Genomic DNA, 23,084 nt, shown 5'->3' with positions numbered 1-23,084 from the left:
CTTGGGGTCCCCACAGTCCTCCTTAGTTGGCTTTGTTCATGTAGACCAGTGGTTCTCTCCAGAGATGAGTTTGCCTCCCAGGGGACATTTAGTAGCGTCTGACGACATCTGTGGTTGTCACAACTCTGGTGGGGTAACCACCACTGACATCTAGTGGTTCAAGATCAGGGATGCCACTAAACTTCCCATGATGCCCAGGACAGCTCCCCGCAATAGAGAATTATCTGGCCCCGAATTTCTGCAGTGACAAGATTGAGAAACCCTGAGTTGGCCGGCTCACCTGGGCTGTGCAGGCATTTCAGCAATCTTTACTTTAAACTTACACTTTTAAAACTGTGAGTACAACTCTTCATAGTTTACAAAGCCTCTTTCATAGATGTTATGGTTAAAAGGAAGTGTCTTTCCAAGTCCCGTCAACAGCAGCTTCATTCACTTTGGGTGGAAGTCTTTCTGCCTTAGTGAGTGGGAGCAAATGGGTGGGTGGTCAGCAGCTGGGTCCTTTCGCTGAGCTGGGCCAAGGACTCCATGGTGTGAGAATAGCTGTTGTTATGGTCCTTGTGATGTCTGGTTTGGCCTGAGGAACCAGAGAAGTCTGGGATCTCTAGGCTTTGTTCCTGGAACACAGTGACTAATTTGAAGCCAGAACTCTGGGTGATTTGTACCTGAGTTAAGCTAAGCCAAGAATGTGCATTAATCATCATCCATTCTCCATCCATCCATCTATCCATTCATCTATTCATCCATCCATCTACCATCCATCCATCTGTCATCCATCTATCATCCGTCCATCCATCCATTCATCCATCCATCTATCATCCATCCATCAATCCTCTATCCATTCCTCCTTCCATCATCCATCAATTCTCTATCCGTCTATCCATCGTCCATCCATCCATTCTCTGTCCATTCCATCTATCCATCCATCCTCTATCCATGCATTATTCATCCATCAATCCATCCTGTATTCATCCATCTATCCTCTACTCATCCATCCATCATTCACCCATTCATCTACCTACCCATCCATTCATCCATCCATTCATCCATGAACCCATCCTCTATCCATTTATTCATTCATTAATTCATCCATCCACCTTCCACCTACCATCCATCCATCTCTCTCCCTCCCTACCATGTGTATCAGGACCCTGGACTAGGCTTTGGAAATTCAAAGATGATAAGGGCAGGCCCCCCACTCTCCAGAAACTCGCGGTTTTGTGGGGATTTCAGACATAGAAACTATTTTAACAGTAACATGTGCTAAGTATGGAGTCAGAGAGGTTCCAAGTATCTTGGGAACACAGCGTTTTTGTTTGGAGACACCTGGACAACTAGTAAAAACAAATGTATATATTCTTCATCCCAACATGGGCATCTTGTACACTCAGCAGAGTATGTAAGAAGTACAGGGTTTTTATTTCAAAAAGCCTTTTACCGACGTAGATTTACATGTAGAAAATTGTGTATGCCATAGCGTGCAGTGCAAAGAATTATCATAAACTGAACACGTCTGTGTAACTAGAATCCATTTTAAATAAGAGAATGCCACCAGCCCCGCAGAAGCGCCCACATGCACCTTCTCGGAGCTTCCCTCAATTAAGCATAATCAATATCCTGACTTCTAACAACATCGATTAGTTTTGCCTCTTCTTGGATGGACTGTCAATATATGGATTTAGGCAGTACATTCTTGTTTCCATCTGTCCTCTTTTGTTCAGTGTTTGTGTCTGGAAGATACGTCAGGGGTATTTTTGTTTTAGAGACAGGATCTCCCTACATTGCCCAGGCTGTCTCAAACTCCTGGCCTCAAACAATTCTCCCACCTCAGCCTCCCAAAGTGCTGTGGTCGCAGGCATGAGTCACTATGCTGGCCCCAATACATCAGTTTTGTTTTTTGGTAGTTGTAACTCATTCATTCTCACTGTTCTGTGGCAGGGGTTCCTAGTGCATTTTCTGTAAAGGGTCAGATAGTAAATTCTTTAGCCTTTATAGGCCAGACGATCTCTGTTGCAACTCTTTAACTCTGCCATTGTAGCATGCAAATAGTTATAAACAGTAGGTAAATGAATGAGTATAGCTGTGTTCCAATAATACTTTATTTATAATAGTAAACAGTGGGCCAGATTTGGTCCATGGGCTATAATTTGCCAGTCCCTGCTGTGTGGTATTCCATTGTAATGCAAGGTTTTAAGCAACCATATGAAAATATTGAGCTCAGAATTTAGTTTCTTCAGAGGAAAGATGTAGGCTGGCTCTGGGTCCCCAGTGGCTTTAGGCTCCAAAACTCCAGGGTACCTTGGCATTGACCTTTGTGTCTGCTCTGCTCTTCTCTCCCCACCTCAGCCATATTGAAGGTGGTATCATCAGTCCTACAGCTTGGAAATATCGTCTTCAAGAAGGAAAGAAACACAGACCAGGCGTCCATGCCAGATAACACAGGTACTTGCCACCTTTTACCAATAACCAATGACTTTGGGGTTGTGGGGGGTGGGGAGGGTAACATTTAACCATTGGTTGTTTTTCAAGGTGAAAGTATCTGGGATTTTAACAACAGTTGGACTAGGTTCTTATCACTCATTTTTCTTTTTGCAAACTTTTCACTGCTCAAGACCCTATGTGGAAAGTTTTTGAATCAGAGTGCAGGGATTAAAAAAAAAAAACAAAACAACAACAACAAAAACTAATAGTTTTATTTATTTGTTCTTTTTTTAAAATACAAAATTTTACAAGTCTTAATAGAGACGAGGTCTCACTGTGTTGTCCAGGCTGATCTTGAACTCCTGAGCCCAAGTGATCCTCCCACCTTGGCCTCCCAAAATGCTGGGATTACAGGCAAGAGTCATCACATCCCACCCCTAATAGTGACCAGACAAGATCCTGAGGGACCATCTATTCTAAAATACTCCACTTAATTGTTTTGTTAAAGAAATATTTCTCAAGCCCCTGCAATACACCACTGGGATACAGCAGGAAATGACACAAGAATAGCTCTTCTTACAGTATCTGTGGTCTTCCTGGGGAGACAGACCTCAATTGCCCTGAGAATTAGGGGTACCGGATAAAATACAGGATGTCCAGATACGTTTCAATTTTAGGTAAACAACAAACCTTTTTTTAAATTTTAAGTATGTCCCTTGTAACATTTGGACCATGATTATACCAAAAAAGTATTCTTGTTTATCTGAAATTCAGGTTTAACTGAGCATCCTATAATTTTCCCCCTAAATCTGATAAACCTACCCACAAATAAATAGTATTTTGTGTTTTGAGAAGCTGGCATGGCTACCACTATGCTTGTTGGTGGCTGAGCTAAGAGCAAAACTTAGGTTTCTTATTTCCCGGCCCAGGCTGTATATTGCGTTGCTTTTTCGCACTCCCTAGAGCTCACCTTGATAAAACATTTTGCAACCGCTTACTGGGTTTCCCTTGCCCACTGCCTAGACAGAGCCAATTAATCAAGACAGGGGAATGGAGATAGAGAAAGAGTAATTCACACAGAGCCGGCTGCATGGGAGAGCAGAGTTTTATTATTACTCAAATCAGTCTACTTGAGCATTCAGGGATCAGAGTTTTTAAGCATAATGTGGTTAGGGGGAGGCCAGTGAGTTGGGGGTGCTGATTGGTTGGGTCAGAGATGAAATCACAGGGCGTCGAAGCTGTCCTCTTGCCCTGAGTCAGTTCCTGGACAGAGGCCATCAGATCAGATGAGCCAGTTTCTCGATCTGGGTGGTGTCAGCTGATCCACCTGGTGCCAGGGTCTGCAAAATATCTCAAGCACTGATGTTAGATTTTACATTAGTGATGTTATCCCCAGGAGCAATTTAGGGAGGGTCAGACTCTTGTAGCCTCCAGTTACAGAACTCCTAAACCATAATTTCTAATCTTTAGGCTAATATGTTATTCCTACAAAGGCAGTCTAGTCCCCAGGCAAGAATGGGGTTTGTTTTGGGAAAGGGTTCTTGTGTTTTAAACTATAAACTAAGAGGCCAGGCGTGGTGGCTCATGCCTGTAATCCTAGTAATTTGGGAGGCCGAGGCAAGTGGATCACTTGAAGTTAGGAGTTTAAGACCAGCCTGGCCAACATGGTGAAAACCCATCTCTACTAAAAATACAAAAATTAGCTGGATGTGGTAGTGGGCACCTGTAATCCCAGCTACTCAGGAGGCTGAGGCAGGATAATTACTTGAACCCAGGAGGTGGAGATTGCAGTGAACCAAGATTGTGCCAGTATGCTCCAGCCTGGATGACGTAATGAGACCCTGTCTCAATAAATAAATAAATAAATAAACAAACTATAAACTAAGTTCATCCCAAAGTTAGTTCAGCTTACATCCAGGAATCGTTCAGTGGAGCTTGGAGGTTAGAAGCAAGATGGAGTCAGTTAGGTCAGATCCTGTTCAGTGTCTCAGTTATAATTTTGCAGTGGCAGTTTCATTCTCAGGTGTTTGTTATGTATTAGAGTCCCTAAATCTGGCAAATTAACGGAATCCAGATGCCAAGGAAAGACCTCAGGGAAAGAGAAATGAAAAAGCACTCTTGCCAAGAGATGGGGGAAAAAAATCCTAAAATCACTGTATTTACTCTGCCTTGCACATGCAAAGCAGCATGTAATGCTATTTTCACGTTAAGGGACCAACTAGTGGTCACAGCACTGTGTTCCAGCCTGGCGACAGAGGAAGACTGCATCTCAAAAAAAAAAAAAAAAAAAAGCATTTAGGTTGATTCTAGCATTTTCCTAATGCTGTAAGACATATCCTGGAAGGGTGAGTGAAACAAATATTTATTGAATAGTAACTATTCAATAAATGTTACTATTAGTAACTATTTAATACTTACTAAGTATTAAATAAATCTCAGGGGCCAGTAATCCCAGCATGTGGGGAGGCCGAGGTGGGTGGATTGCCTGAGTTCAGGACTTCAAGACCAGCCTGGGCAACACGGTAAAACTCCATCTCTACTAAAATACAAAAGAAATTAGCTGGGTGTGGTGGCAGGCACCTATAATCCCAGCTACTTGGGAGGCTGAGGCAGGAGAATTGCTTGAACCCGGGAGGCAGAGGTTGTAGTGAGCTGAGATCGCAGCACTGCACTCCAGTCTGGGTGACATAGCAAGACTCCATCTCCAAAATAATAAATAAATAAATATATAAATAAATATATATCTCTCTTTCTCTGTCTCTCTCTCCCCCCACCCCCCTCCCTCCCTCTCTCCCTCAGGGACTTTACATATTTTACCTTATTTCGTCCTGGGTACCAACAAGGTACTGAAGAGCTGACCCTTTTTAAAGCTTAGAAAAGCAAGACTCCGGGAGAGTAAAGAGCTTTTCCAAACTCACATGACTTGGAAGTGTGAAGGGACAGGGACTTGAAACTAGAACTACCTGACCCTGAACCCCCAACTGGGGCATACTTCAGCACCCCCCCCCCCAAATCATTGCCTCTCAGCAAAATACTGGGGAGTGTGACCACTAATGACAGCAGCCTTTAGGACTATATTCACGGTCAGTGGGTCCCATTTCCCCAAGAGAACCCAGTGTATTCACAGATCACAAATAGCCCATGTGATGTGCCTTCTTGCCAAGCTATTTCTTTTGTGATGCACTCAAGATGTTTCTTTTCTCCATCCAGCTGCTCAGAAAGTTTGCCACCTCATGGGAATCAATGTGACGGATTTCACTAGATCCATCCTCACTCCTCGTATCAAGGTTGGGCGAGATGTGGTACAGAAAGCTCAGACAAAAGAACAGGTAATGATGTACCTGCCATTTACTTATCACTTACCCATCCATGCACCCACCCATCCATCCATTCATCCATCTACCCTGCTGTTCACTCATTCATCTATTCATTAATCCATTCACCCATGGTCTGCCTCTGCATCTGTCCCATCCATCCATCTTTCTGTCCACTCATTCATCTGTCTGTTCATCCATCCATCCATCCATCCACTCATCTGCCCATCTATCTGTTCACCCATCATCTGTCCATCCATCCCTCATTCACCATCTGTCCATTCATCCATCCATGACCCAGCCATCTGTCCATCTGTCCAGCCATCCATCACGCATCCACCTGTCATTCCATTCATTCATTCATTCATTCATTCATTCATCTGTCCGTCCATCCACCCATCTATCTCTTTATCCTTCATTGTTTTTTTGGTTTTTTTTTTTTTGAGACGGAGTCTCGCTCTGTCGCCCAGGCTGGAGTGCAGTGGCGCAATTTCGGCTCACTGCAAGTTCCGCCTCCCAGGTTCATGCCATTCTCCTGCCTCAGCCTCCCAAGTAGCTGGGACTACAGGTGCCCACCACCATGCCTGGCTAATTTTTTTTTTTAATTTTAGTAGAGACAGGGTTTCACCATGTTAGCCAGGATGGTCTCGATCTCCTGACCTCATGATCTGCCCGTCTCGGCCTCCCAAAGTGCTGGGATTATAGGCATGAGCCACCGCGCCTGGTCTCTTTATCCCTCATTTATTCAATACTAGAATATTCAAAGTCCCATGTCAGGTTTTTTTTGTTTGTTTTTTGTTTTTTGTTTTTGAGCCAGAGTCTTGCTCTGTCACCCAGGGTGGGGTGCAGTGGTGTGATCTCAGCTCACTGTAGCGTCTGCCTCCCAGATTCAAATAATTCTTCTGCCTCAGTCTCCCAAGCAGCTGGGAGTACAGGCATGCACCACCATGCCTGGCTAATTTTTGTATTTTTAGTAGAGACGGGTTTTTGCCATGTTGGCCAGGCTGGTCTTGAACTCCTGACCTCAAGTGATCCACTGGCCTTGGCTTCCCAAAGTGCTGGGATTATAGTGTGAGCCACCGTGCCTGGCCAAGAATAAAAATCTTCACCACCAGCCTGGCTTATGTGAAAATGGAGCCCAATGAGAATAACCAGGTTCCCCTGGTTCCCCTCTGCAGGCTGACTTTGCTGTAGAGGCTTTGGCCAAGGCAACATATGAGCGCCTTTTCCGCTGGATACTCACCCGCGTGAACAAAGCCTTGGACAAGACCCATCGGCAAGGGGCGTCCTTCCTGGGGATCCTGGATATAGCTGGATTTGAGATCTTTGAGGTACAGCTCGGTGGGATCCTAACAGCCGTGGTCTTGGTTCTCTGAGATGGGGATTTTTCTTGGAGGAATCATGATTTTGGAGAAAGTCATGTAGATGGCTACGGTAGGGTAGGAGGCTGTCTAGTTAAAGGTGGATCCTTGAGGGTATAAGAGACAGAAATCCAACAGGAAATGCATTGGTTTCTGGAACTGAGAAGGCCAGACATGCAGCTGGATCCTGTAGGCAGTCTGATCTTCCACCATCTTTCTCTCTCTTTCTCTCTGCCTTCCTCCATATTGACTCCATTCTCAAGCAGGCTCTCCCCTCATGGTGGCAAGATGGCTGCCAAAGCTCCAGACTGCCTCTCAGTAATCTTGGCAAAAAAAAAAAGATCTCTTTTCTAACAGTTCCAACCAAAATCTTGGAATTAAGTCTGAGTCTTACTTACCTGAATTGGCTACATGGTCACCTCCAAGCCCAAGAATTGTTTGCAGGAGCTTGCAATACCTCATGTAGTAGAAACATGGATAATGGATCCACACCCATGGGTTGGAGGAAAGTTCTCAGAGAAAGGGAAAGGTTTTTTTGTTTTGTTTTGTTTTTTTTGTCTTGTTTTGTTTTTGTCTTGTTTTGTTTTTTGAGATGGAGTCTTGCTTTGTTGCCCAGACTGGAATGCTGTGTCACAATTTCATCTCACTGCAGTCTCCATCTCCTGGGTTCAAGCAATTCTCCTGTCTCAGCCTCCTGAGTAGCTGGAACTACAGGCGCATGCCACTATGCCCAGCTAATTCTTTTTTTTTTTTTTGAGATGGAGTCTCGCTCTGTCGCCCAGGCCAGAGTGCAGTAGTGCAATCCTGGCTCACTGCAACGTCCGCCTCCCAGGTTCAAGTGAGTCTCCTGCCTCAGCCTCTCGAGTAGCTGGGATTAGTGCCATCATGCCCGGCTAATTTTTTTTTTTTTTTTTTTTTAGTAGAGATGGGGTTTCACCCTGTTGGCCAGGCTAGTCTCGAACTCCTGACCTCAAGTGATCCACCGGCCTTGACCTCCCAAAGTGCTGGGATTACAGGCATGAGCCTCCGTGCCTGGCCAATTTTTGTATTTTTAGTAGAGAGAGTTTTCGCTATGTTTGCCAGACTGGTCGCAAACTCCTGACATCAAGTGATCCTCCCGCCTTGGCCTCCCTAAGCGCTGGGATTACAATCATCAAGCCACTGCACCCAGCCAGGAGGTTTGGCTGATAGATATTGATAGATATCTATCAATATTGATAGAGATATTGATTGATAGATATCCTGAAAGAGGTGTACTACAGAGTCACTTTCTCTCTGCACCTCTGTTCTCAAATCTGTACAATGTTTCCACACTGTACGTGCGGTAGCATGCCTTATGAGGTTTGTCCATCCACAGATGGTTGTGCAGTTGGAGAAGATAAGCATCTTTAAGGTGTGTGAGGGCCATGTGATGTCAACTTCGCCAGCCCTGGTGGACTCTAGGCAGCATGTTTCGGGGTCTCAGCCCCGTCTGGGTGCTGGGATGGCAGAACAGGATGTGGGCAAGCCATGGGGGCGCTGTCAGGTGGAGCTTCTGTGGGGTTCCTTGTCTTCTGACTTCATACCAAGATCCTCATGCCCCGCCCCCATGCCATGTGCTCAGGTGAACTCCTTCGAGCAGCTGTGCATCAACTACACCAACGAGAAGCTGCAGCAGCTCTTCAACCACACCATGTTCATCCTGGAGCAGGAGGAGTACCAGCGCGAGGGCATCGAGTGGAACTTCATTGACTTTGGGCTGGACCTACAGCCCTGCATTGAGCTCATCGAGCGGCCGGTGAGGGGCACAAGGGTGTGCAGGGCTCCGTCACACCTTGCACATGTGTGTGGCCTCTGTGGAGCTGACGTGGACCCCACACCCTCCCCATGCACATAGCATTCCCCCCACCCAATCCATCACCACGTCCTGAAAGGCTGTAAGCCGAATCCTTGGGAACTGTAACAATGTCCATTAACCCACATTTTCATAACAAAGATATTTTCTTTAATTTCTGCCTTCCTTCCATCCTCTTTTTCCTTCTTTTTTTTTCTTCCCTACCCTCTTTCCCTTCCCTTTCCTTCTCTGCCCTTTCTTTTTCTTTCCTTCCTTTCCTTCCCTTTCCCTTTCCCTTTCCCCCTTTCCTCTCCTCTCCTCTCCTCTCCTCTCCTCTCCTCTCCTCTCCTCTCCTCTCCTCTCCTCTCCTCTCCTCTCCTCTCCTTTCCTTTCCTTTCCTTTCCTTTTCTTCCTTTCTTCTCTATGACATGGTCTGACTCTGTTGCCCAGGCCGGAGTGCAGTCGCACAATTTCCACCTCCTCGGCTCAAGTGATTCTCCTGCCTCAGCCTCCCAAGTAGCTGAGACTACAGGCATGCACCACCACGCCCAGTGAACTTTTGTATTTTTAGTAGAGACAGGGTTTCTACTAATTAGCTGGGCCTGGTGGTGCATGCCTGTGGTCCCAGCTATTTGGGAGGCTGAGGTGGGAGGATTGCTTGAGCCCTGGAGTCAGAGGTTGCCATGAGCCAAGATTGCACCACTGCATTCCAGCCTGGATGGCAGAGTGAGACCCTGTCTCCAAAAAAAACTTTTCTAACAGGAACCCTAGGTGAATTCAAGTCAAGCAACAAATTCGTTTGCAAGAATTATGAACTCTTCATGATGTTGTCTTCGTGTTGCCCACTAGGGGGCGGCAGCAAACATGTTCTGCCTTCCCTCCCTGACACTGGTCCGTTGGGCACAGGGTAATTTGAGGGTGGATTTGGAAGCATGGGGGGTCATAAACTCATCTTTACATGTGAGCAAATACAGTATCAGATCTTGGTGGATGCCTATGCGTTGTGTACAGTTGGCCAGCTCTTCATGGAATGCCCGAGGTTGGGTGTCCTCTCTGATTTAAGCCCTACTTGTCTCCCACAGAACAACCCTCCAGGTGTGCTGGCCCTGCTGGACGAGGAGTGCTGGTTCCCCAAAGCCACGGACAAGTCTTTCGTGGAGAAGCTGTGCACGGAGCAGGGCAGCCACCCCAAGTTCCAGAAGCCCAAGCAGCTCAAAGACAAGACTGAGTTCTCCATCATCCATTATGCTGGGAAGGTACCAGCCACAGGGCTCAGGGGACTCTGTCTTAGGGGAGTCCCAGTGGCTTCTCAGCGCAGAGATAGTCTGAGAGTGGCAGAACCTTGGGCTGCCTGGAAACTGCAAAGGCATCTGCTACTAAGCAAATCCCAACCAAGTCCTATTTGTAATTTGTCTATGCATCTGTAAGGCATCAGCTGCAGCCACTCTCATGTATTCCAACCGTGATGTCCAGGCAGTTCTTTCTTTCTGTTTTTGTCGGAGACAGGGTCTCGCTTTGTCACCCAGGCTGGAGTGCAATGGTACGATCATAGCTCACTACAGCCTCAACCTCCTGGGCTCATACGATCCTCCTGCCTCAGCCTCCCAAGTAGCTGGGACTATGGGTGTACACCACCATGCTCAGCTAAATTTTTTTTTTTTTTTGAGATGGAGTTTTGCTCTTATCCAGGTTGGAGTGCAATTGTGTGATCTCCACTACAACCTCTGCCTCCGGGTTCAAGAGATTCTCCTGCCTCAGCCTCCCAAATAGCTGGGATTACAGGCACCTACCACCACAGCCAGCTAATTTTTGTATTTTTACTAGAGACAGGGTTTTACCATGTTGGCCAGGCTGGTCTCAAACTCCTGACTCAGGAGATCCACCCACTTCGGCCTCCCAAAGTGCTGGGATTACAGGCAGGAGCCACTGTGCCTGGCAGCCCAGCTAAATTTAAATTATATAGAGAGATGGGGTCTTGCTGTGTTGCCCAGGCTGGTCTTGAACTCCTGGGCTCAAGCAATCCCCCAGCATCGGCTTCCCGAAGTGCTGGGATTACGAGCACGAGCCACTGCACCTGGCCTCAGCCTGCTTTTCTTGTATGGACTCTAAATCCTTCCTGCTACAAGTTATACCCAACAGGCGGGGCCAACTGGAATGGGGTAACTAATACATCCACACCTGGCTTCAACAAAAATCTCCCATGTCACGGCCTTGGGTTTGCTATTGCCAGCCAGCTCTGACCAGGGAAATCTATGATAGTTGTATTTATCATCATCATCATCAACATGCCTTGGCTGTTACTGTATAGGCCCTTGCCCTATGGCTCTCAAGGGTCCTGGATAATGTACAAAGGACATAGCTTAGTCTGGCTTGCAGAATTGTAGTATTCTATTGACCCATCAGTACCCCCACTGCATCATGGGAACAGGCAGGGCTCTCTACCAGGGGGTGGCAATAGAATCCAATCTGGCCCACAGCTTGTTATTGTAAATAAAGTTTTATTGGAACACAGCCATGCCCGTTTGTATACATAGTGTCTATGGCTGGCTGCTTTTGTACTACAGCACCAGAGTTGAGTAGCTGCAACAAAGACTGTATGACTTGGCCAGGCGTGGTGGCTCACACCTGTAATCCCAGCACCAGGGCAGGTGGATCACTTGAGGTCAGCAGTTTGAGACCAGCCTGGCCAACATGGTGAAACCCCATCTCTGCTAAAAATACAAAAAAAAAAAAAATTAGCCAGGCATGGTGGCACACACCTGTAATCTCAGCTACCTACCCAGGAGGCTGAGGCAAGAAAACTGCTTGACCCAGGAAGGTGGAGGTTACAGTGAGCTGAGATCACACCACTGCCCTCCAGACTGGGCAACGGAGAATGACTCTGTCTCAAAAACAAAATAAAAAGAACACAAAACACTGTACAACTTGCCAAGCCAAAAATATCTACTATCTGGGCCTTCACCAAAAGTTTCCCAACTCCTAGCCTATATTCAAGGGAGTATATGTTCCTTTAAGCATATAGAGACAATACTTTTCTTTTCCCTACTTCATCAGTGGATTTTTTTTCAGCGGATTTGTTTTCAGTCTTCTCTCAGATCAAGCCTAGCTATTATCCTGATAACCCACATCCCATAATAACCCAGCAAAGCTGTATTATCAGTTCCTTTCATTTAATATTTACCACAATAAAAATTAGGGCTTTGGGCATGTCAGCATTTGAATCAGGAATGTAAAAAGCCTGTATGTCCTTTTTCTGTATATCCATGTATCAGGATCTCTGAGTTACAAATTATGCTCATTAGAGAGTAGAAAACAGGATGCCATGCTTAATTAATTAATTAATTTATTTATTTTGAGACAGAGTCTCACTCTGTCGCCCATGCTGGAGTCCAGTGGCGCAATCTCAGCTCACTGCAAACTCCACCTCCCAGGTTGAACCGATTCTCCTGCCTCAGCCTCCCGAGTAGCTGGGATTACAGGCGTGCACCACCATGCCTGGCTAATTTTTTTTTGTATTTTTAGTAGAGATAGGGTTACACCATGTTGGTCAGGTTGGTCTCGAACGCCTGACCTCAAATGATCCACCCACCTTGGCCTCCCAAAGTGCTGGAATTACTGGCGTGAGCCACCACACTTGGCTGCCGTGCTTAATTTCTAAACCAGGAAGATGATGAGGGGGGAATTTTGCATGTCGGCTGGAGGGCATCTGCCATCATGACATCTCTTAATCTTGTATAACTCACAGGCACTGTGCTGGCTTAGGAGGAGGGAGGCTACCACAGCAACGTTAGTAGGAGAATATGGAATGGAAACTAGGCTTTCCCAGCAATGGCTATCGTTGGCTGGTGTCCTACTATGTGGGCACAGGTCCCTGGGCTGTTGGTCTCTTCATTGGTGTTTGCAGAGTCCCATTATGGTGGTCATAAACGTCATTTCCTCTCTGACCTCAGAAGATCTGGAAGGACAATGGGAGGGCTGGGGTCCTGGCCTTGGTTTCTAAGTTTCTAGTTTCCCAGGGGTTCTGACCAGCAGGGTGTCCTTGGCAGGTGGACTACAATGCGAGTGCCTGGCTGACCAAGAACATGGACCCGCTGAACGACAACGTGACTTCCCTGCTCAATGCCTCCTCTGACAAGTTTGTGGCCGACCTGTGGAAGGACGGTAAGGCCTTCTGGGCTCAGGTCCATGTTCTGCTTTGAGCTGGAGAACTGAACACCCAAGTCCCCCGACTCCCACACCTGCCCCAGGAGGGGAGGCCTTTGCATGGGGGCAGGGGAAGGAAGAGCATTGGCGTGTGCTGGTGAGTGATGTCTTGTTGAAACAATCTCTTCCTGAATGGGCGTCCCTGAGCGCCTCAATCCTACATGTCCCCAGGGGATGAGGTCCTGAGGTCAGGGCTCAGGCGATAGACGGGAGAAACAGCACGCCAGGCAGGGGGAGTTAGACTGCCCTGTCCAGTCAGAAGGACTTTGCTGCATCTTGTCTCTGCCACCTCCTAGCTCTGTGGTCTTGGATGAGTCACTCAGTGTCATTAAGCTTCATTGCCCTCATTAGTAAAACCAGGAAACACAATAATAGTTGCCACGTCTACTAGGGGTATTGTGAGGATTAAATTAGACCAGTGGTGCTCAAACTCAAGCAGGCATCACGACCCCCTGGAAGGCTTTATTTATTTATTTAGGGACAGAGTCTTCCTCTGTCACCCAGGCTGGAGTGCATTGGTGCGATCTTGGCTCATTGCAGCGTCCGCCTCCTGGGTTACAGTGATTCTCCTGCCTCAGTCCCCCGAGTAGCTAGGATTACAGGCACAAGCCACCATGCCTGGCTAATTTTTGTATTTTTAGTAGAGACGGGGTTCCCCCGTGTTGCCCAAGCTGGTCTCGAACTCCTGACCTCAGGTGATCTGCCCGCCTCAGCCTCCCAAAGTGCTGGGATTACAGGCATGAGCCACCACACCTGGGCCTCTTTGGAGGGGTTTTAAAAACTCAGATGGCTGGGCCTACCCTAAGATCTGATTTTGCAGGTCTGGGGCCAGGGATGGGGTGGGCCTGAAAACGTTCATCCCAGGTGATGCTGCTGGTCTGGGGACCACACTCTGGCTCCCTTTGAGAGCCAGTGAGAAGATGATCCCTGGGAAGAGCTGCTGAAGATCATGAGGGGAGGGGGTTTGCTGTTTGTCCCTGGCTGTCAGCGTCCACAGCAGGTTTTGTTCTTGGCACAGGGCCCATGGGCCTGGGGCTTATAGGACTGATCTTCCCTTGTTTTAAGCTAAAAAAGGCTCCAGGAGGGGCCAGCTGTGCCCCAACCGTATGCCAGGCTCTGGCCCTAGGGAACAGCATCGCACCCTGGGTCTGTGTCACCCCAGGAAACATGATGAAGCCTGCAGTCCCTCCCCTGTGGGGCCCACAGTCTTGTGGGAGAGATAAGACTCTCAAAGACAAGCAGAGAGATTGTTGCATAAGGCTGCACACAGTGGCTCACACCTGTAAATCCAGCACTTTGGGAGGCCGAGGCGGGAGGATCACTTGAGGTCAAGAGTTGGAGACCAGTCTGGCCAACGTGGTGAAACCCTGTCTCTACTAAAAATACATAAAACTAACTGGGCATAGTGGTGGGCACCTGTAATCCCAACTACTGAGGAGGCTGAGTCAGGAGAATTGCCTGAACTCAGGAGGCGCAGGTTGCAGTGAGCTGATATTGTGCCACTGGACTTCAGCCTGGGCAAAAGAGCAAGACTCTGTCTTGAAAAAATAAAACTAAATAAATAAATAAATAAATAAAAACAAAAATTAGCCAGGCATGCTGGTGGGTGCCTGTAATCCCAGCTACTCAGGAGGCTAAGGCAGGAGAACCACCTGAACCTGGGTGGTGAAGGTTGCAGTGAGCTGAGATCGCGCCACTGTGCTCCAGCTGGGCAACAGAGTGAGATCTTCTCTCAAAAAAAAAAAAAAAAAAAGAGATTGTTACACGGAATCTAACTGAGTCCAAGATGAAGAAATGAAGAAATGGTGCTGTCCACGGCCTGTGGATTGGGCTTGGCATGTGCGGGATCTGTTGGGCTGGTAGAAAAAGAACATTGGTGGCGATGATGATAATGACGATGGCTGGGCGCAGTGGCTCACGCCTGTAATCCCAGCACTTTGGGAGGCCGAGGCGGGGGAATCACTGAGGTCGGGAGTTTGAGACCAGCCTGACCAACATGGAGAAACTCCGTCTCTACTAAAAATACAAAAAAATGAGCCAGGCGTGGTGGCGCATGCGTGTAATCCCAGCAACTCAGGAGGCTGAGGCAGGAGAATTGCTGGAACCTGGGAGGCGGAGCTTGCAGTGAGCCGGCATCGTGCCCATTGCACTCCAGCCTGGCCAACAAGAGTGAAACTCTGTCTCAATAAAATAATAATAATAATACCTACTTTTTGTTGAGCACTTACTGATGTGCCAGGCTTCTATCTTGGAGAGTGTGCTGTATCTTCTGCCTCAGAATATTTCTTCTGTGGATACCTACATTGTTACCCACCCATTTCTTTCTGGTTTCTGCTCAAATATGCAACTTAGCAGATCCCACCACACTACCTCCTAATCTAAGAGAGCCACCCTCATCACTCTCTCTCTGCTTTACCCTATTTTTATTTTTCTAAGCACACCTAACTACTCAAGATATTCTATACTTAACATATGTAATCACTGTCTGTCTCCTTCCCAGTGATATAAGTGGGGTGAGAGGGCCGGGTCTTTTTTTGGTCACAGCGGTGTCCCCAGGGCCTGGAGCACAGCAGGTCCTCAATAACTATTTGTTGGTGGATGAAGGATTGGAGACTAGCAGGGAATAAGTGCCTTCTGTGCCTTATTTTCTTATCCCTGCCCTAGGAGGTAGATGGTTTTATTACCTCCGTTTTGTAGAAAGGGAGACTGAGGCACAGGATGGTGCCAAGCCAAGGCTAGTCGGTGAGTGGACAGCAAGAGCAGGCTTGACTCCTAGGTCAGCGTGACTCCATCACAGGGAATTTGTTCTTTCTGCCACTCAGGTGCTCTCAGGATTTCCCAAATAGACAGTACTTGGAAACCCTGACTGCTGAAGGAGGCATTGGTGATGGAAGGAAAGATTGGAGTGGGCAGGTTGGTGGGTGGGGCGGGGTCTGGGCCTCTGGCCTAGTTAGGGGTGGGTGGGCCAGAGGCTGATACCACCTGGCTGTGCCCCATAGTGGACCGCATCGTGGGACTGGACCAGATGGCCAAGATGACGGAGAGCTCGCTGCCCAGCGCCTCCAAGACCAAGAAGGGCATGTTCCGTACAGTGGGACAGCTGTACAAGGAGCAGCTGGGCAAGCTGATGACCACACTGCGCAACACCACGCCCAACTTCGTTCGCTGCATCATCCCCAACCACGAGAAGAGGGTGAGGCCCGCCGCCCAGACCCCGGGGCTCCCAGAAGCCAGGGCGCCCCCAAGCAGTCACAGCGTCCCCCAGGCGCCCTCCGCCTCTACCTACCCCGAGGACCCCATTTGCCATGCGGGGAAGGCTATCTGAATTTCAGACCCATTCCCCATCCCTGGAGGCAAAGGAGGAAGGGAGGACGGATCCAGAGACTTTCAGCCGTGGAGCTGCTGTGCAGGACATCCAGCCACTCATTCATTCATTAGCCCAGGAAGTATTCACTGGGCTCCTCCCTGTGCCGGGTGCTGGGGAGACAGTGTTAGAAAAATTGTAGTCCTTGCCTATGGGTTTCTCTTAATCTGGTGCAGGCATCTTCACCTTGGGTGATTGTCTCCTCTATGTGGACATGTCTACAGACATTTTTGGTTGTCACAACCAGGAGGGGGCTGCTAGTCAGCATCTAGTAGGTAGAGGCCAGGGATGCGCTAAGCATTGTACAATGCACAGGACAGTCCCTCAACCCCCTGCACAGAATCCCTCCAAGATGCCACTAGCGCTGTACGGGGAGAGGTAAACACACAGCCGATGATGGTGATGGAATGTGGTCAATTACGAGAACACCAAAGAGCCAGGGCTCCTCCCACAGCCTCAGGACTCAGAGAAAGCTTCTGGTGAACTTGAACTTTAAGAATGTGTAGCCATCAACTTGGTGACAAGGAAGGCAGGGTAGGGAGGGCACGCTAGCAGAAGGCCCAGGATAAGCAAGAGTGTGGGGGTGAGAAATGAAGGATCTAGGTAAGAAAATGCTAGATACTGGCAGGTGTGTGGCTCATGCCTGTAATCCCAGCTACTCAGGAGGCTGAGAAAAATCTCTTGAATCCAGGAGGCAGAGGTTGCAGTGAGCTGAGATTGCACCACTGCATTCCAGCCTGGCCAGCAGAGTGAGATTCCATCTTTAAAAAAAAGAAAAAAAGAAAATCCTACATAGGTCATTTCATGTTGCAGATGTGTGAGGGCATGAGGTAGGAATCAGACAGTGTGTGAGGTAGGAATGAGGCTGAATGGGTAGGCAGGGGCTAGATTGTGGTGCTCCTTGTGTTCTTTCTGGAGCTTGGCCTTCTCTGTCTAGGGATGCCACTGGGGGTGTTTAAGCAGGGCTATGGCATGGTCCAATTTATGTTTTAGGAAGTGAATGAGGGGACTGGACATATGCTGGCTCATGCCTGTAATCCCAGCACTTTGGGAGGTTGAGGTGGGAGGATCACTTGAGACCAGGTGTTCAAGGCTAGCCTGGGCAACATAGCAAGACCCTGTATCTACAAAAACATTTAAAAAAATTATCCAGGCATGGTAGCACATGCCTGTGGTCCCAAATACTTGGGAGGCTGATTTGGGAGGATCACCTGAGCCCAGGAGTTTGAGGCTGCAGTGAGCCATGATCACGCCACTGGATTCCAGCCTGAGTGACAGAATGGGACCCTATCTCAAAAAATAAAAAACAAAAAGAACAAAGGAAAGCGAATGTGAGGGGATTGAGGGGAGAGGCAAGACTGGAGAGAGAAGACCAGGTGGGTGGTTTCTGTGGTTGTCCAGGCAGGAGAAGATAGTGGAGACAATGGTGGTGAAGAGAAGTGGGGGGGTTGGGAGATATTTGGGAGCTAGAACCAATCAAACTGCTGATGGACAGGAAGTGAGGGAGAGGAGGTGATGAGGAGGAAGCCCCAAGTTCAGCCAGGCGATGCTAGTGTCATCAAGAACCAGAGAGATCATGAGGCAGCCAGTGCCAAAGCAAAGAGATGAAAACCCAGAGAGGGGGCACTGCTTTGCCCCTCGGCCCTCAGCTAAGCTCTCCCTGGGTGCTTCAGTTGGTACCCTCGTGGCCTGGCGAGGTGGGATATCCAGGTAGGAGGTTTGGGGCTTTGCTGCACCGTGGGTCCTGGCCCCAGGGATCCACTGCCCTCTTTGGCCTTTGCAGTCTGGCAAGCTGGATGCGTTCCTGGTGCTGGAGCAGCTGCGGTGCAATGGGGTGTTGGAAGGCATTCGCATCTGCCGGCAGGGCTTCCCCAACCGGATCGTCTTCCAGGAGTTCCGCCAACGGTAAGTACCAAGGTCTGGCCCAGGTAGGGCAGGGGGTGAGCGGGACTGGGCAGAGGAATGGATGCTGGAGGTACACGGGGTGATTTCTGCTCTGTGTTTCAAGCTACGAGATCCTGGCGGCGAATGCCATCCCCAAAGGCTTCATGGACGGGAAGCAGGCCTGCATTCTCATGGTGAGCTCAGAAGTCCACCAGAGACCTCCCAACCTCTGGCCGCAAGCCACCTGCTGCTCTTGGTGGGACTGTTCTTACCCATGTCATCACTGGCCAGATGGCACAGCAGAAATCAGGAGCTCTTCTTTTCCTTCCTTTTGCAGATCAAAGCCCTGGAACTTGACCCCAACTTATACAGGATAGGGCAGAGCAAAATCTTCTTCCGAACTGGGGTCCTGGCCCATCTGGAGGAGGAACGAGATTTGAAGATCACCGATGTCATCATGGCCTTCCAGGCGATGTGTCGTGGCTACTTGGCCAGAAAGTAAAGATGCTTTCCTGCATCCTGATACCTCGAACGCAAATCACCAACAGGGGCCTTTCTGTTCTGATTGCGCAATTTTAAGAGGCCACCTGTTTACTATGCATCATTGACTGAGTGACAGTTTTTTCTTGAGGTGGAAGAAATGCTTCTACTTTAAATAAATGTACCAGTTACGAGTGCAGGAAGGGAATGAGTTTTAGACCTGGGTTTTCATCCTGGATGCCCCAGTTTCTGCTGAGGAACCTTGGACAAGTTACTCTACCTCTCTGAGCTTCAAGTTTTTTTAGCTGGAAACTGAGCATAATCATTTTGACCTCAGAGAGCTGTTCATGAGGTGTCACTAAGATATAACGCATGACGAGAGCTTAGAACAGTGTGTGGTTCTCAGGTCACAAATGCTGGTTGTTGTTTGTCCCTCCCTCCCTCCTTCCCTCCCTCCCTCCCTCCGTCCCTCCCTTCCTCCCTTCCTTCCTTCTTTCTTTTTGAGACAGAGTCTCTGTCTGTCTCTGTCGCCCAGGCTGGAGTGCAGTGGTGCAGGCTTAACTCACTGCAACCTCTGCCTCTTGGACTCAAGCAATTCTTGTGTCTCAGCCTCCCGAGTGACTGGAATCACAGGCACCCGCCACCACAGTGGGCTAATTTTTGTATTTTTAGTACAGACGAGGTTTCACCATGTTGGCCAGGCTGGTCTCAAATTCCTGGTCTCAAGTGATCCACCCGCCTTGGCATCCCAACGTGCTGGGATTATAGGCGTGACCCACTGCGCCCGGCCTAGAAATGTTAGAATTGGATAAAGCATCAAGGAAAGAGGACTTGACCGTGTCTAGATACCCATGTCCCCATGGGATTTATAAGGCAGGGTTTTAGAGGGTGTGATGTCCCATCTGTTCTGTGAAGACTGGGAGCCAGGGAAGGGCTCGGGTTCCTCAGTGAAAGTCACACCCCAGGGACTGCAGGAACAGGTGGAGCCGCTCTCTATCTGGGGCTAGTGTTGTCACTGGGCAGAGACCACACCCTCGCCTGCAGGACCCTGACGTGTCAGGTTCATTCATTGACACATGGACCCAAGATGGTCAAGGCCAGATTTGGGAGCTCTTGGTCCTTCCGCAACAGACCTAACTTGTCAAGTTTCCTTACTAAATTCCCTGTTGCTGTCCCTCCTGGTTCCAGGATGACTGGGACAATTTGATTCTTAAAGTTTTCCCATGTCTAAGATGGCAGCCAAGCAGGGAAGACAGAATTCCGTTCACTATTCTATCTGTTTCTCAATCTGATAGCCCTTAAATGGGAAGAGTGCTGTTCAGGGTCACAGTTTGAAATTCCTAAAACAACCCAGGAGAGAATAGGTTTGACAGGGCTGGGTATGGTAGCTGACACCTGTCATCCCAGCACTTTGGGAGGCCGAGGCAGGAGGATGGCTTGAGCCCAGGAGTTTGAAACCAGCCTGGGCAACATGGCGAGACCCCTATCTCTAGAAAAAAAAAAAAAACTTTAAAAATTAGCTCGGCATGGTAGCATGTGCCTGTAGTCCCAACTACTTGGGAGGCTGAGGCAGGAGGATCACTTGAGCCCAGGAATTTGAGGCTGCAGTGAGCCATCGCACCACTGCACTCCAGTCTGGGCCACAGAGCCAGACCCTGTCTCTGAAAAAAAAAAAAAAAAAAAAAGGTTTGTCTGAAACAGCTGGTGCAGGCTGCGCACAGTGGCACCTACCTATAATCCCAGCACTTTGGGAGGCCGAGGTGGGTGGATGACCTGAGGGTCAGGAGTTTGAGACCTGCCTAGCCAACATGGGAAACCCCATCTCTACTAAAAATACAAAAATTAGCCAGGCATGGTTGTGGGCACCTGTAATCCAAGCTACTCGGGAGGCTGAAGCTGGAGAATCACTTGAACCCCGGAGGTGGAGGTTGCAGTGAGCTGAGATTGTGCTACTGCACTCCAGCCTGGACAGCAATGAGTGAAACCCTATCTCAAAACAAAAAAGAAAAAAAAAAGAAAAAACAGAAACAGCTAGTGCAGCCGGGGTGCACAGAAGCCCCATTAGGAATGATGCACATAGATGCGTTTTCTGAGTGGTGTTTGGATCTCAGCTAAGTCCAGGGCATGTTGTGAGCCCTGGGTCTTCCTTGTCCACTGAGAAAGGCTCTGGCCTATAGATGATTTAAGTTGTTTGCAGCCAGACAAAACATGTGTCACACAGGGTTTCTGGAAGAACCTGAGCTGGGGAGAATGGGGCATGTCCCTGTGCAGGTTGGGGATACGGCGGGGCAGGGCTCTGTGGACAGCAGGGTGAGGCTTCATGACCCCCCCCCCCCACCTTCTCTTCCCCCCTCCCTAGGGCTTTTGCCAAGAGGCAGCAGCAGCTGACCGCCATGAAGGTGATTCAGAGGAACTGCGCCGCCTACCTCAAGCTGCGGAACTGGCAGTGGTGGAGGCTTTTCACCAAAGTGAGTGCTCTGCCCCCGCCCCTTCCCGGGGGCCCCCAGCCCTGGCTCTTCACTCTGGAGCCTCCACATTTGGGAAAGGAGGTGGTCACAAGTGGGCGCGGAATGGAGGGCTTCAACTCAGACCTTGCGTGTTGGCGGTTCTCTGGCCCGAGGAGGCCCTGTCCTTTGGTACATAGGCTATAGCCAGGACCTTAACACAAAGTATTAATATTTCCATCAGCACTGGAATCCCTCATGTGGCCCATTTATAGCCCTGGAGACCACTCTGTTCTCCAGTTCTGTAATTCTGATGGTTCAAGAATGCTGCCGGGGGTGGCGGCTCACGCCTGTAATCCCAGCACTTTTGGAGGCCGAGGGACATGGATTACTTGCAGTCAGGAGTTCGAGACCGGACTGGCCAACATGGCAAAACCCCGTCTCTACTAAAAATACAAAAATTAGCTGGGTATGGTGGCAGGCACCTGTAATCCTAGCTACTCAGGAGGCTGAGGCAGGAGAATCTCTTGAACCCAAGAGACAGAGGTTGCATTGAGCCAAGATCATGCCTGCACTCCAGCCGGGGTGACAGATTGAGACTCTGCTGCTTTTTGGAAATGTTCATCCCCACTGAACCAACTTCTGAAAAACTATCCTAAGAAAATCGTCTTAGCCAAGTGTAGTGGCTCACGCCTATAATCCCAGCACTTTAGGAGGCCAAGGCGGGAGGATCACCAGGGTTTAGGAGTTCAAAACCAGCCTGGCCAACATGGTGAAGCCCCATCTCTACTAAAAATACAAAAATTAGCTGGATGTGGTGGTGGGCACCTGTAATCCCAGCTACTCGGGAGGTTCAGGCAGGAGAATCGCTTGAACCCAGGAGGCAGAGGTTGCAGTGAGCTGAGATCGCAAGATTGTGCCACTGCACTCCAGCCTGGGTGACAGAGCAAGACTCCAACTGAAAAAAAAAAAGAGAGAAAAGAAAAGAAAATCAACAGTTAAGGGCATTCATTATGGCCTTATTTACAATAGCAGAATTTCAGTGTCTGGTCCTAGCTGAATGATGAGTTCAATAATGGTTCATCCATCAGTGGAATGTTTTCAGCTATTTAAATGATGGCTTGGATACTGAATAGGTCTGCTAAAAAAAAAAAAAAAGACATCTACCTAGCTGTCTAGCTGCACACTGTGGCATGTGCCTGTAGTCCCAGCTACTCTGGAGCTGGGGCAGGAGGATCCCTTGAGGCCAGAAGTTCAAGGCTGCAGTGAACTCTGATTGTGTCACTGCATTTCAGCCTGCATGACAGAACAAGACCATCTCTTAATAAATACATTAACTTAAAAACATGGCTATGTCAAGTTGTAAGAATGATGTAACAGCGTGGGGTGATAAATATAATTTTTTTTTAATTTTATTTGTGGAGACAGGGTCTCACTCTGTCACCCAGGCTGGAGTCCAGTGGCACAATCATGGTTCCCTGTAGCCTCAACCTCCAGGGTTCAGGCGATCTTCCTACCTCAGCCCCTTCAGTAGCTGGGACTACAGGCACACACCACCATGCCTGGCTACTTTTCTTTGTAGAGATGGGGTCTCATGATGTTGCCCAGGTTGGTCTCAAACTCCTGGGCTCAAGCACCTGCCTTGGTCTCCCAAAGTGCTGGGATTACAGGCATGCACCACTGTGCCTGTCTGTATCTTACAATTTTAAATAATAAAAGCAGCCGCTAACACTAGGCAGCACGGTCTTAAGTCTGTTTTTTAAACATAGAAAAAGAGCCAGGAAGGAAATGTAAACAATGTTA

General features: G+C 48.5%; 1 protein-coding gene across 20 annotated transcripts in view; it reads left to right on the top strand.

Annotated features, from left to right (window-relative positions):
* MYH11 (myosin heavy chain 11) overlaps nt 1-23,084 on the top strand; it is a 154,362-nt gene that overhangs the window by 90,495 nt on the left and 40,783 nt on the right. For 18 of the 20 annotated variants that reach the window (XR_013410933.1, XR_013410932.1, NM_001438952.1 and 15 more), the window contains 11 exon segments: nt 2,344-2,439; nt 5,629-5,747; nt 6,911-7,063; nt 8,697-8,870; nt 9,989-10,162; nt 12,953-13,067; nt 16,109-16,302; nt 18,257-18,378; nt 18,482-18,551; nt 18,695-18,855; nt 21,197-21,305. Coding sequence is in view for 18 of the 20 variants with exons in the window: in NM_001438952.1 (NP_001425881.1) it covers nt 2,344-2,439; nt 5,629-5,747; nt 6,911-7,063; nt 8,697-8,870; nt 9,989-10,162; nt 12,953-13,067; nt 16,109-16,302; nt 18,257-18,378; nt 18,482-18,551; nt 18,695-18,855; nt 21,197-21,305 (1,487 nt within the window). In the remaining 2 variants the exon portion in view is untranslated. 20 annotated transcript variants of the gene reach the window in all.

Source organism: Macaca mulatta, chromosome 20, assembly GCF_049350105.2.
Source record: "Macaca mulatta isolate MMU2019108-1 chromosome 20, T2T-MMU8v2.0, whole genome shotgun sequence".
NCBI classification, from domain to species: domain Eukaryota; kingdom Metazoa; phylum Chordata; class Mammalia; order Primates; family Cercopithecidae; genus Macaca; species Macaca mulatta.
The sequence above is the reverse complement of the archived record's forward strand: the minus strand, read 5'-3'. Positions and strand labels throughout refer to the sequence as shown.